Below are 13,299 nucleotides of genomic sequence, written 5' to 3'. Positions count from 1 at the left end.
ATGGCTTCTTAACACATTTTAAGACTTTAAATGCTCTTCATACTCAGAAAATATATTTATAGAATGTAATAACTTTATGCTATTATTTTCCAAATGCATTTTCACATCTCTTTAACAATTGCAGGTACTAAAATCTGCTCTTATGTAAATCCCCTATTTAACCAAGGATATCATTGATATCACCACATACATAAAGGAAAAAAAAGAAAGAAAGTGAGGCACCAGTAAGAAAAGACAATGGATATAGTATGTGATTTGAGTAGTGGCAATGAAACCTTGAATTTTTACTCCATCTCAGTAAGACTACTGATCATTTGAAGTATATTGTGACTCTCTTGGGCTCTCCTGAGGGAACTACACTGCTCCGAAAAACTAATATTAACTTTAGCATCACCTTATGCCTTGGTCTTTCACAAACTATAGGAGTGCATTAATCCCTGTACCATAGCATCTGTTTCTCTCTTTTACCCAATGAATTATTTGACTAAGCAGAGCATCTACAGCACCTTAGACACTGAGAAACTGATCATACTACGTAGAAAGTAAAAAGGTATAGAGAATCACAGAATCATAGAATCATAGAATAGTTAGGGTTGGAAAGGACCTTAAGATCATCTAGTTCCAACCTCCCTGCCATGGGCAGGGACACCTCACACTAAACCATGCCACCCAAGCCGTCATCCAACCTGGCCTTGAACATCGACAAGGATGGAGCATTCACAACATCCCTGGGCAACCCATTCCAGTGCCTCACCACTTACACAGTAAAGAATTTCTTCCTTAGATCCAATCTAAACTTCCCCTGTTTAAGTTTTAACCCATTACCCCTTGTCCTGTCACTACAGTCCCTAATGAAGGGTCCATCCCCAGCATCTTTGTAGGCCCCCTTCAGATACTGGAAGGCTGCTATGAGGTCTCCATGCAGCCTTCTCTTCTCCAGGCTGAACAGCCCCAACTTTCTCAGCCTATCTTCATACGGGAGGTGCTCCAGTCCCCTGATCATCCTCATGGCCCTCCTCTGGACTTGTTCCAACAGTTCCATGTTCTTTTTATGTTTAGGACACCAGAAGTGCACACAATACTCCAAGTGAGGTCTCATTAGAGCAGAATAGAGGGGCAGGATCACCTCCTACAACCTGCTGGTCACACTCCTTTTGATGCAGCCCAGGATATAGTTGGCCTTCTGGGCTGCCAGCACACACTGAAGCTGGCTCATGTTCATTTTCTCATCGACCAACACCCCTAAGTCCTTCTCCGCAGGGCTGCTCTGAATCTCTTCTCTGCCCAACCGGTAGCTGTGCCTGGGATTGCTCCAACCCAGGTGTAGGACCTTGCACTTGGCATGATTAAACTTCATAAGGTTGGCATCAGCCCACCTCACAAGCGTGTCAAGGTCCCTCTGGATGGCATCCCTTCCCTCCGGCGTATCAACCGAACCACACAGCTTGGTGTCATCGGCAAACTTGCTGAGGGCGCACTCAATCCCACTGTCCATGTCACCGACAAAGATGTTGAACAAGACCAGTCCCAACACCTATCCCTGAGGGACACCACTCGTTACCGGTCTCCAGCTGGACATCGAGCCATTGACCACAACTCTTTGCGTGCAGCCATCCAGCCAGTTCTTTATCCACCGAGTGGTCCACCCATCAAATTGATGTCTCTCCAATTTAGAGACAAGGATGTTGTGTGGGACAGTGTCGAACGCTTTGCACAAATCGAGGTAGATCATAGAATGGTTTGGTTTGGAAGGGACCTTAAAAATCAGCTTCATAGTCTCCAATGCTGGCTAAGGGTTGTTTTGGGTCTTTCCACAATTCTAGTAATTTCTCTGTCTAAAAGCTTATGGTCCTTACAGTCCTCTGTCTTCTATGGCCAAATCTACCCCCCTGACCTTTTCTGTCAAAACCAATAGACACATTCCGGTGATAAGATTCTATTTTCATGAATCTTTATTTTCAAGTGGAAAGTACCTTGAACCTGAAACTTCCCAAACAACTAGTTTCCTCAACTACTTAATATTTATAAGATGTAATTTCATGCTGATTCTCTCCCTCACAGTTGCGTATTGACAAGAAGTCACCAAGCTAAAAGTCCAAAGTAGATTAGCTTTTTTTTTGAGATACTGTGTTTACTCTCAAGATAATTGCATTTTTTAAAAAATATGAAAGAAAACCTTAAATTCGTGTGTCCAAATTAGGTATTAACATAAAAATGAGAAATAAATACCTGTACGACTTTCTGAGACTGTACATCAACAATGAGAACTCTGTCAAGTGTAGGCTGAGTTACATAAATGAACTTGTCTTTTACATTAACAGCTGTTGCCCATACACATCGCTGAACAGGATCTCTATCTGCTTTGGGACAAACTTCATCCTATAATTCAGTAGAAACAGGGAAAATGTAAGAATTGAAACAGTCAACAATGCAATAGAAAGGCAAATTACATGCTTTTTCTTCTTTTTTAACTGTAAAAAAACCCTAAGACTATTTAGGGAAGGAAAAAGAATAGGCGACATTAGGACATAGACCAGTGTTAGCCAAACTGGCTGTCATAAGCACCACACAACTCACAAGCACAACCATACACCAGCATTTCTGGATGTTTTCTAGACATTCAGGCAGTTAGCACTGCTGTTAAGAGAAAGAAACCCATTTGAAACAATAATACATACAGAAATAAAGTGAGCAAGAGCCAGGAGACCTTAAAATCAGAAAAACAGACTAGGTACACATAGTCGCGTTACTGTGCAGTAGCTAGCAGCTCCCCCATCTGCACCATCACAGTATGTTGCAAAAAAAAGCAGTTATAGACATGGCTTACATTTGCATCTAAGAACACAGCAGTAAGGCAGGCAAATACCAAACTGGTAAAATAGTAATGTATAAATAGAGAGAAATAGCAGGAGGGGTGCTGCAAGTTGTCGCATGCATAGAGACAAAGTAGCAGCAATTAAAAGGATCTGATATATCATTGCAAACATCAAGAAGTCTGGCTACTTCTTCCATAAGATATTCTCAAGGCCTTTATCATGAGTGTTAAACAATGCAAATTAATTTGCTTCTTAGTATCATTCCTTCACCCTCTGTTTTTCCCTTCCTGCAAAAGAATTAATTTGAAGGAAAAAAAAAAAGCAGAATTCCTTTTGACTTCAGTGAATTTACATTTGAAAATATAACTATTGCATTCTTACTCAAAATAGCTATCTGTGCTTTACATACTCACTAGTCATATTTTTATATAAATATATTCCCAGTCATCCTAAGTATATTTATATTTATTTATATTTATATTTATATTTATATTTATATCTATCTATTTGTAAGTATTTACTCCCAGTGAAAGCTTGCTTTTATCAAAATTAAGTTACTTGGTCAAATATGCTACCATATTTGGAAATTCGCTTTATGAAATAGTACGATTTTTTCTATAATGGACATCAAAGTTACATAAAAACAAAGACCTGAAAAATAATCTGCTTCAAGAGATACAGCATGTGTCAAGCTTTTTTGTATTACTGATCTATTCTTCTTTTACCTCTTAATATTTCTTCCTTTCCCCACAGGGAGCAATTTCATCGGATTGTAAGTATTATCTCTTTTAAGCAGTTATCTGCTGCTTATTCCTAATTTAGAATACTCTGATACATCACAACTGGTAGCTGTGAAAATAATTATATGTCAGCAGATGATGACTTCAGTGTAGAATGAACAGCAAGAGTTAATGAGATCTTAAACAAGAATTCTGCTTCTAAGCATTAAACTCCTTACAAAAGAAAGGAGAAAATAACGTGACAGAGCAACATATCCAGCACTAAGCAATGCTTTTCTAGAAGATGATGCATTTCAACACAAACTTTTCTGTGTCATCAACATTCTTTGCCTGCTGTGCTTCCATGTTTGAAAAAGTACACTCAGTATTTATATGTCAAAATAAGAAATAAATAAATTTTATTTTTTCAATTTTTTTCCCTCTCTCACAGAAGGGTTTTCTTTACAGGAGATTGAAATCCACTGCGTGTTCTGATGTGGTGCTTAAGCCTCAACAAAGGGAAGGCCTTTCGAAAATTACACTGATAAGGAAATGTTACTAAACTCAGGTACCACGGGATGGCTCATAATGAGAAACTTCAGCAGAACTCAGAAATAAGTAAATCCAGTAGGATAAGTTTTACACTGCTAAAAAGCCATGCACTTTGAAGGGAAAAACAGTTGAAAATCTGTTTTTTAAAGAATGATGGTCATGTGATAAATGGGACTTTCATTCTTAAATGTAGCTAAAAGCTTTTTATCACATGAAGTGCCAGCAAGTATAAATAAACAAGTATGTCTCTAGTAAGATGCGTAATCATCAGATCAATGATCATTTGACTTCTGTGCAATTATTACTTCAATTGGAAGGTTGCTTCACTGATCTCAAATTATTTTTTACATTTATTCTACATATGCCTTATCTTAGTCCCATGTTTTATCTAAACTGATAAGTACTTTCAGACTGTTCTACAAAGTCCTCTTCCTTCCTCAGCGAACCCCTTCTTCAAATAATGCATCAGTAAATTTTTATAATATACTGTGTCATTCCTTTCAGTCATGTCTCAAGGGCTCACCTTAGTTTATTATTACACTAATCATACCTGCCATTGTGGGAAGTATAGCAGAACAGGAAAATATCGTAAATCAAGCACTTCTAACTATATCAAGAGTTCAGCAACTTCCTTAAACATTTTCCTGAATCTGAGTCTAAAAAGACTGCCTGAAATTTATTTCTAAATATTATTTCAAGGAAAAGCAGTATAAACATAAGGGCTTACACATGTATATAGATGTATGCATGCATGTATGTATTTTAATTAGAAACTACAGGGTATTGTTCTTATTATCTACATAATTCATAAAATTTGCTCCTCTTGTTCCACTTTAAATGAAGTGAGTAGAAAGCATGACACTTTCAGAGCTAAAGTAAAAAATATTAAGTAAAAAAAAGAATCTACATATACAAATGCAGTTTACAAGTTCTATAATATTGTTTACGCTGTGATAAATTTCTATAATCCAATGCCAACCCTCACTTTATGCCCAAAACTAAAATATTAAAATAAGGGCAAGAAAGTGTTTCTCCAAAGTAACAGTGAAAATTATGCCTTAAAGTTCTCATGTTCAAAATAGTATTTTCCTAGCATGAATCGGTTTATGCAGTTGTTTCTCTAGTTATCCAAACCCACATTTATCTAGATGCCCCAGGAATAGCTTCAATCAATGGAACTGAAATCATGCATTTGAAAACTTCACATTAATCTGATTAGACAATTTGGATTTCTTTTACATTCTTTGACATTACAGGCATTAATTCTGAGGTTCCATATTAATTTCCCCAGTGGTTGGGTAATTTGATAAAATAATTTCTCCTTAAAATATAAGCATAAACCCACCATTTTTCTTCTAATTAAAATGCAAGCAATTAGCAATTTAGATTTTTCTAATTTATTCTCTGAAAAAAAGCTAACATCTGATAAAACATAAATTTCCTTAATAGTTGTTTTCTCCTACAATTTTTAATCAAAGAGTAGCTTGTCCTGTTACAATAGCTTGTCCTGTTACAAGTCAGCAGATGGAGGAAAATAAATCCTTAGAGAAAGTTCTTCAAGTTTGTCTGGGGCAAGAAATTCTCAAGAGAAAATATGCACTTGCAGATTTTTAAGTGCAAATTCCATGTTTATAAACTTACACTTAATGCAAGGGTCCTCAGTGTTTTAAAAAGATTTGAGACAAACTCTTTAAGTAGTATAATGAAATGTCTATCTATGCTATGCCTATCTAAGAGTAAGTTAGCATCAACAGGTTATAACAGTGCATGTATTTAGACATGGACTCTATATTAACTTGCTATTTACTTGACATTTACTACATTCTCTAGTAAAAAAAAAAAATAAATCAGATTGTGGAATTTTTCCATATATTCTTTTTTTTTTTCAACAAACAAAGGTTAATTTTGCATTTACTACACTTACTGTGCCCTGAAGAGTGTTAACCAAAGCACAAGTGTGCTTTGAGTTCACTTCCTGTGGAAGCTGTAATGCAACCACATGGCAGAGCAACAGTTTTGAACTGAACTATTTTTCTCCAAATTCCAACACGTATTTAACTTCAAGCATGAGACAGCCTGAAATATGGCCATTATGTGCTATTCTTGTAATGAACAGGAAATAGGGATAACGTTCAAACCAAAACAATTTTTCCATTGGTGTCAACAAAGGCATCTGTTTCAATTGCTTCTTTCTCCACCCCCAGCCTCCTGAAATAATTATTCTAATGGGGATATATTGGGAAGTGAAAATAAAAACACTTTTGCATAAGAATTAGAATTTAAAGGCTTTGGATAATATTAATTTGGAGAAGATAAATAAAGGTTGAATGTTAGCAAGGAAAATGTTCCAAACACTTCAGTACGATGAGACATTTAGCAGCTGAAAGACCCTATTTGGACCATGGTTAAGAATCCATTTGACATAAACAAATAAACAGCTGTCAAAGCTGGTATAACTAAACAATAAACTGTATCAGAAAACAGAAATAAGTTTATTTTTGTGCCCATGTGAATAGAATTTTCACTATCAGCCTAATAAAAGTCTACTTTCATTTAATATTAATTTAGATGATTCAAATAATTCAGGAGATTCTGGGAAGGAGAGGAGGAAGCTCTATAATTTTCTGTGAACCATGATGATCCAGTAAAGCACCAAACCTTTAGCTTTGCTTTAAACACAATGAAAGTGCTTTGCTGTATTGACACTTGGCTGCATAAGAGGCAATTAAATATTTAGATAAGGGTCCTCAAGTATACAGTTATTGAAAAATTGTATTTACCTTTAGCAAAATTAACATACTTATATATGTACATGTAACATCTGCAACATTTGCTCACAATACAATGCAATGGCATGTAGAGGCATCCGGGTTCATTCTTTTACAGGAGCTCAGCTAAAGATAATTAATTTTGTTGACAGGCAAACAGGAAACCTGGAGTGGAACACTGCAGTATCACATGTAATATTCAGATATTTTCTGTAGCACTTCTAGTACCTGAACTGCACTGAGGAATTTAGAACTATTCCTAGACTTCAGCAAATGTTTGGAATGAAACAGGTCTGCTGGAGTTTTACTTATCACTTGAATAGCTAATTCAGAAAAGTGTAAAGAAATGAGAAATGGGAGTGGTTTAAACAGGCATCTATTTCCTTTAGGTATATGTCACGAGATAAGTGATGGAGATTTTGTTAGCAATAGCTGACATAGATATGAAAGTCTAAGTAAAGCCACCTCAAAACATGCAGCATACCAATATCTCCGATTAGCAAAGTCATATGGCTAGGTCAAAGAGAATTACTAGCAAGCAATTTATGACACAAACTCTTACCACTAAATGATCACATGCTAAACTTGAAAAGTCTGAGCCTGGAAAACTGGGTTATTTTTATTATTCTTATTTAGAGAAAACAAGTCTTACAAAAAGGCTTGAAGATATATTCTTTAAAAAGACGTTTAAAGCTTCACAATGATTTCTTTTGAGAATATACTACTGTTGTCACAGTATTAGCAGTATATGCAGAGAATTTCTTTTAAACCTGTGTTTAATCCTTCTTCTAAGATGAAAGTAATATTAAAGGGTTTTCTGAAAAATTTTATATTGAAATTTTTTTTTTTTTTTTTTTTTTTTTAATGCAGAGTAAGCAATATTGTCACTATGAGTAGAAACACATAAGGATATATTTTCCAATTATTTCTTATTTCTCTTGCAGGAGTAAAGATTTATTAACCACTATGTGGGGGAACATGTTTTTAGAGTTCAGAGAAATAACTAGAAATATTGTTGAATTCAACGGGAAAAATTACATGTATGTAGGTACAAAGTTTAATTTCTGGCTATTTATATACCACACCTACCCATAAACCAAAGACACCAGAAGAAGGACAAGTCAATATCTACTTTAAAATGAAAGTTATCAAACAGCCTACTTTCCTGGTCTCTTTTTTTTTTTTTTTTTTTTTATTTTTTTCCCCTAGGATATAATTATTATACAAAACAGAAATAAGTTTGACTTATCCATCCTGATTATTACCACATTTCAATAAAAATATCCTTAAAATCTAGGCTGCACTTTAGACCAATAAAATTTTACAGACTTCTTAAATAATCAGCTTTTGAATTTAACAGCCATAAAAAAAGCTTTTGGCTTACTTTTGGCCATGTCAACCTAATTTCACATAAGCAGTGCAAATCAAGGTATGATTAGCTGTTCAAAGCATAATTATTCACACTAAAATAAATCTTGCTGCTGAGTACAGCAGCCTTTGACATCAATAATGATAACTGAAGAGGCAAATTCCATTGAGACAGTTCTGCTTTTATTTCACTGTGCTTTAGGCATTAGAGAAAAAACCCAAAGTGTACAGCTCATAGGCTGTTATGTATTTCAAGGTCACTCATTCAAATCCAAATGATGAGAAAAAGTTATTATTTTTGATAGCTGATAGATCACATAAAACAAGTCTTAATGTAGTGATGAGAACCAAGTGATCCTGTGAGAACATGCATCATGTCAGCTAGCAATTTGATTAGCAGTAAAAGAAAAGCATCAAAAGAATAAATGGAAGTGGAGGATACACTACTGTTATGATGTATACTACACATGGAAACTATTCCATAAATGCATAGAATTTGGTGAAATCAGCTATAAATCTGTTAACAATAAAGTTACTAAAACTACTTATATGAATTGTAAGTTTGAGTCAAAGCATCAATCATCTGTACTAACTTCAGTGGAGCTGTTAAGAGTATTTATCAGGATAGGGATTTGCCTCATGATAGCTGACAGTTTAATACAGACAAACATCCAGTGGAGAAAAAGAAATCATTAAAAATAATAACTTTAGATCCTATATTTAATAGAGAGAGAGTCAATCCCTGATTCACAGAGATGCACTTAACTGGGGAGGAGAGGAGGAAGAAAAAACAACCACTAAACCAGAAACAAGGAATAGAGTTGTTAAAGAACAGGGAAAAGACAGCCAAAGAAAATAAAGGGTTTGAAAAGTATACAGGGAATATTCAATCTAAAAGAGAGATTGAAAGTTTGTGTTTGATCAAGGAAAATACATGAAATTTTGAGTTCATAACCATAAACTACTTATTAATTGAAAAGATATGTTTGAATATAGCAAGCAGAAAGAACTAAACTAACAATAATAAATACTTATCTAAAGAAAACTACAACTGAGAAAACACTACAAACAGATTTAAAAAAAATGACTTGCCTGAAAACCGAGGAGTTTTTCACTAGGCTTAATATGTCTCTGAAATTCACATTCCACTGGTTGTATTACTTTGATGCCATCTTCGTAAAAAACGTAAAACATGTTCCCAATTCCCAGACCTTAGGAACAAAAACACATTGAAATGTATAAAATTAAATAATGACAAAAAAAAAAGAAAATTCTTGTCTTGAATTAAAAACCTCATCATATTTTTGGCATGAAACCAATTTGTTAACACATATAGTGCTAATACAGAACATCCTGTGGGATCTTTTGTTGTAAAACGAAAAAAAAGCTGTTACATTATTCAGAATTTCACATAGCCTTCTCCATTTGCAAGACAGTATTTTTATGCATAGAGATCTAGAAATATATAGTTTGACAGCTGCAGTAACAAAAGTGATCTTGTGAAATCATCTACACTGAAATCAAATTAATATAAATTCTCCAGCATTCTTATTTTTGTCTGAGGGATGGAAATGTTAAAGTAATTTCTGTATAACATTGAAAGAGAAGTTCTGAATATTTATTATAAACCCTTATTTGAAATTTCTTTCAGTCAGAAAAGAAAATATTCTCTAATGTATATTGCTCTAATGTATATTGGCTCTAAAGCCATAGTTAGGCAGATAGTCATTCAAAGTTTGAAGGGCCACAAATGTTTACAGAACTATGCAGTACTTCTACAGCAATGTTGCTGACTGAGAGCATGATGTAAACTCTTTGTGTGGCATGAAGTCTCATAATACCTGAGGTCATGCTCTTGACCACAAAAAAGGACATTCACCTTAGTTTATCATAGAATCATAGAATAGTTAGGGTTGGAAAGGACCTTAAGATCATCTAGTTCCAACCCCCCTGCCATTGGCAGGGACACCTCACACTAAACCATGTCACCCAAGGCTCTGTCCAACCTGGCCTTGAACACCGCCAGGGATGGAGCATTCACAAGTTCCTTGGGCAACACATTTCAGTGCCTCACAACCCTCACAGTAAAAAACTTCCTTATATCTAATCTAAACTTCCCCTGTTTAAGTTCGAACTCGTTACCTCATGTCCTACCACTACAGTCCCTAATGAAGAGTCCCTCCCCAGCATCCTTATAGGCCTCAGTTGCTGATTGGCTATGTAGATGCTATGACAATCAGTTCATATTTGTAAAATTCTATGAAGAAAATCATAGTACTCATAAAATTACCACTATAACAAACTCTGACAGCTAAGTTGTTGGGTACAATGATAAAAACATACATGTATCCTGGATACAGGTCCAAGCTTTCACTTGACATTAAAAGCATTTGGCACAGGGACACGGGAATAAAACCCAGGAAAAATAAATTTGAGTCTGAAATTGTACTTATCCTAAATTCTGAAGGAAAGCTCTCTATATTAATAGAGAGAGAACAATTCATAATATCCAATAAAATAATGAGAATATTAAGTGGGGGAGGGGAGGGGGAAGTGAGTGTTTGTATATAGGTGCATATGTATGCACACACATAAAAGTTCCCAGCCCCCAGTAGGGATCACATAGGTAATATAGACATTTAAAATATAGTAATATGTGTTGGGTTGTAGAGATTTATAGATGAGCAACTGACTTCTTGTATCTTTGTGATAAATAAATATGTGGACCTGGCTGGGGAAAAACAAGGCTTTGCCTTCTCCCTGGTCTCATTGGCTAAAGTGTGTTACCAGAACATGAGGAAGTAAATCAGCTGATGGCCCCAGGCGGTAAAGACATTTGATAAACAGACTCCTAAAACTTTCTCCTCAGTTATCAATACTCCAAGGCAGGCTTTCCCATCCACAGGTATTCCTATATAGTAACACAGCCTAAACTTTTAAGGCTTTATTTCCAATGTGTGTATAACAACGTCCACCAAATCGTTCTTCAAAATCAGTGAGGGAGGCACAGTAAGAAATGTCCTTCCATTTCAACACTGAGTTAAGGAAATCAGTTAATATAAGGAACCTTTACCTGTGGATCCAACAAAATAATCCCCCTTTCCAAGTACTTATTACCTCAAAACTCTTCCTTTGAGCATATGTCTACAAATATCTGTACAAATATCTAATCTATACAAATATCTGATCACCTAGGCAAGACATTTCTTCACAACTACAGGAGCTATTCCTATAAAGACTTCTGACCTAATTTTGCAATCTTCCTAGCACCAAACCCAACACAGTTCATTTATGATACAATGCCAGAAGCAACAACAATAAACAAATATATTTGCCTCATTTACACTGAATCTATATTTAAAAATGGCTAATTGATTTGAAAAAAAAAAAAAAAAAAAGGTGGTGGTTTTGGCTTTCTTTTGCATATAGGTTAATATATGGATATATTTATGTGTGTGTGTATTGTATTATTATGGTAATAAAAAAATTAACACACCTTCAAAATCCTTCCAGATTTTCTGACGCATACTCTTTTTACATTTACACAAGCAAGTAGTCTTTTGTGTACCTCATACAGAAATATGCACTGCAGGATCTGAAGCCAGTCTATGGTTTCACAAGCTTAATTGTCCTACTAATCACCCATCCCTCTCTTCCTATCTGTTAATATAACAGATAACAGAAGATGACAGAGTATGCATGGTCCAGAGAAGTTAGTGGTGATGCTTACTGGCATCTTCAGGGCATTGCTCTCTTGCAAATGAATTTCAACACTGCAACCAGTAACGACACTTGTTGGAAAGATAAGGAATGGCCTTATGTTGTGATGAGAAATGCAAGAGAGATCAAGAAAATCTGCTCTAGAAGATTATACTGTCACTTCACATTCACAATCTCTACTATAAATTGTTTTCTGTTAAGTTTCACAATAGTCACAGAGAAATTTGAATGCCTTTACCATAAGCACTCTGGTAAGCTACTATCTTTAATTGGTCATTATCAGAATTTAAGTTTTCCTAAGTGCATTCTAGCTACTCAAAGCAACACATGACCTGACTTGAAAAGACAGTCCTCTGAAAAATCAAGGTGATGACAATCCTGTTTTCAGTTTTATCCAAGATAAAACATAAGATAGAACACAAGTGATACCTTCCCAATAAGTGGTGAAAATACCATACATTTGAAACTTTGGTGTTAGAATCTTCCTGTGCATCTTTTTAATTGTTAACTGTTGAATTGTATGAAACTCTGAACATGCCACTTTTACTCTGCAAGTTCAATAGAGCAGGAGGATTACAGGGAAACTCCACCATAATCAAGAAACTGATTGTTTATACCAGCTGAGCAATCAGTAAAACAAGAATATAAAAAATAAAACTAATTCATATTTGTAAACACACTAGAAAATGCCAAAGGTTGCTATGTAATTAGACAAGTGAAATTTCTCAATTTTTAATTGAAAATATACCTTTAAGAAATATGCAGAAATACCACTTGCAGCGTGAATTCATAGCAAAGCCTGATTCACTTACAGTGTTATCAGTCTTCCAATGGAAATAATTAAAAAAACTTTCTATTCCTGAAATACATTATATTATTTCATTAATTTCAACTTGAAATTAAGAATTAATTTCAAGTAGAATAAGGCAACAATTAAATTAAGAATAATTAAGAATTAAGAATAGGCAACAAAATGAGACCTCATGACAACACTTCAATTATGATATTTTTCTGTAATATGCTTTATGAAATTATCACATATATTTGAAAGTAATGCCTGTCTTTGTCAGTTAAATATACTTTCCATGTTTTCTACAATTTTAGCACCTGATATTGATTTTATTTATATTTATCTTTCAGTTAGTCACAAACCATAAAGCATCATTCCTCCTCCCAACATTTATTTAAACCCTTTTATATAAAATTTATATAAACCCTTCCTGAGTATAAGAATAAAATATCTTGCCTCATTAAGCAACAACAGGTGTCTCAATTTTAATTATGCTGTTTAAAATTATAATTTTGTCAAATAAGAATGATTAGAACAAGAAGATCAATCCCAACCGCATACTGGCT

At 34.7% G+C, this 13,299-nt stretch overlaps 1 protein-coding gene across 1 annotated transcript in view; it reads right to left on the bottom strand.

Annotated features, from left to right (window-relative positions):
* The window catches only part of FSTL5 (follistatin like 5), a gene marked incomplete at both ends in the record, with an annotated part of 323,640 nt that overhangs the window by 54,523 nt on the left and 255,818 nt on the right, over window positions 1-13,299 (bottom strand). Inside the window, 2 exons of the mRNA XM_080617101.1 lie at window positions 2,230-2,379; window positions 9,316-9,434. Of these exons, the coding sequence (XP_080473227.1) occupies window positions 2,230-2,379; window positions 9,316-9,434 (269 nt within the window). The remainder of the gene's footprint in view (window positions 1-2,229; window positions 2,380-9,315; window positions 9,435-13,299) is intronic.

The sequence above is a fragment of the Psittacula echo genome (genome assembly GCF_963264785.1).
Source record: "Psittacula echo genome assembly, chromosome: 1".
NCBI lineage: Eukaryota > Metazoa > Chordata > Aves > Psittaciformes > Psittacidae > Psittacula > Psittacula echo.
Note: the sequence above shows the minus strand (reverse complement) of the source record. Positions and strands in the feature narration are given on the sequence as shown.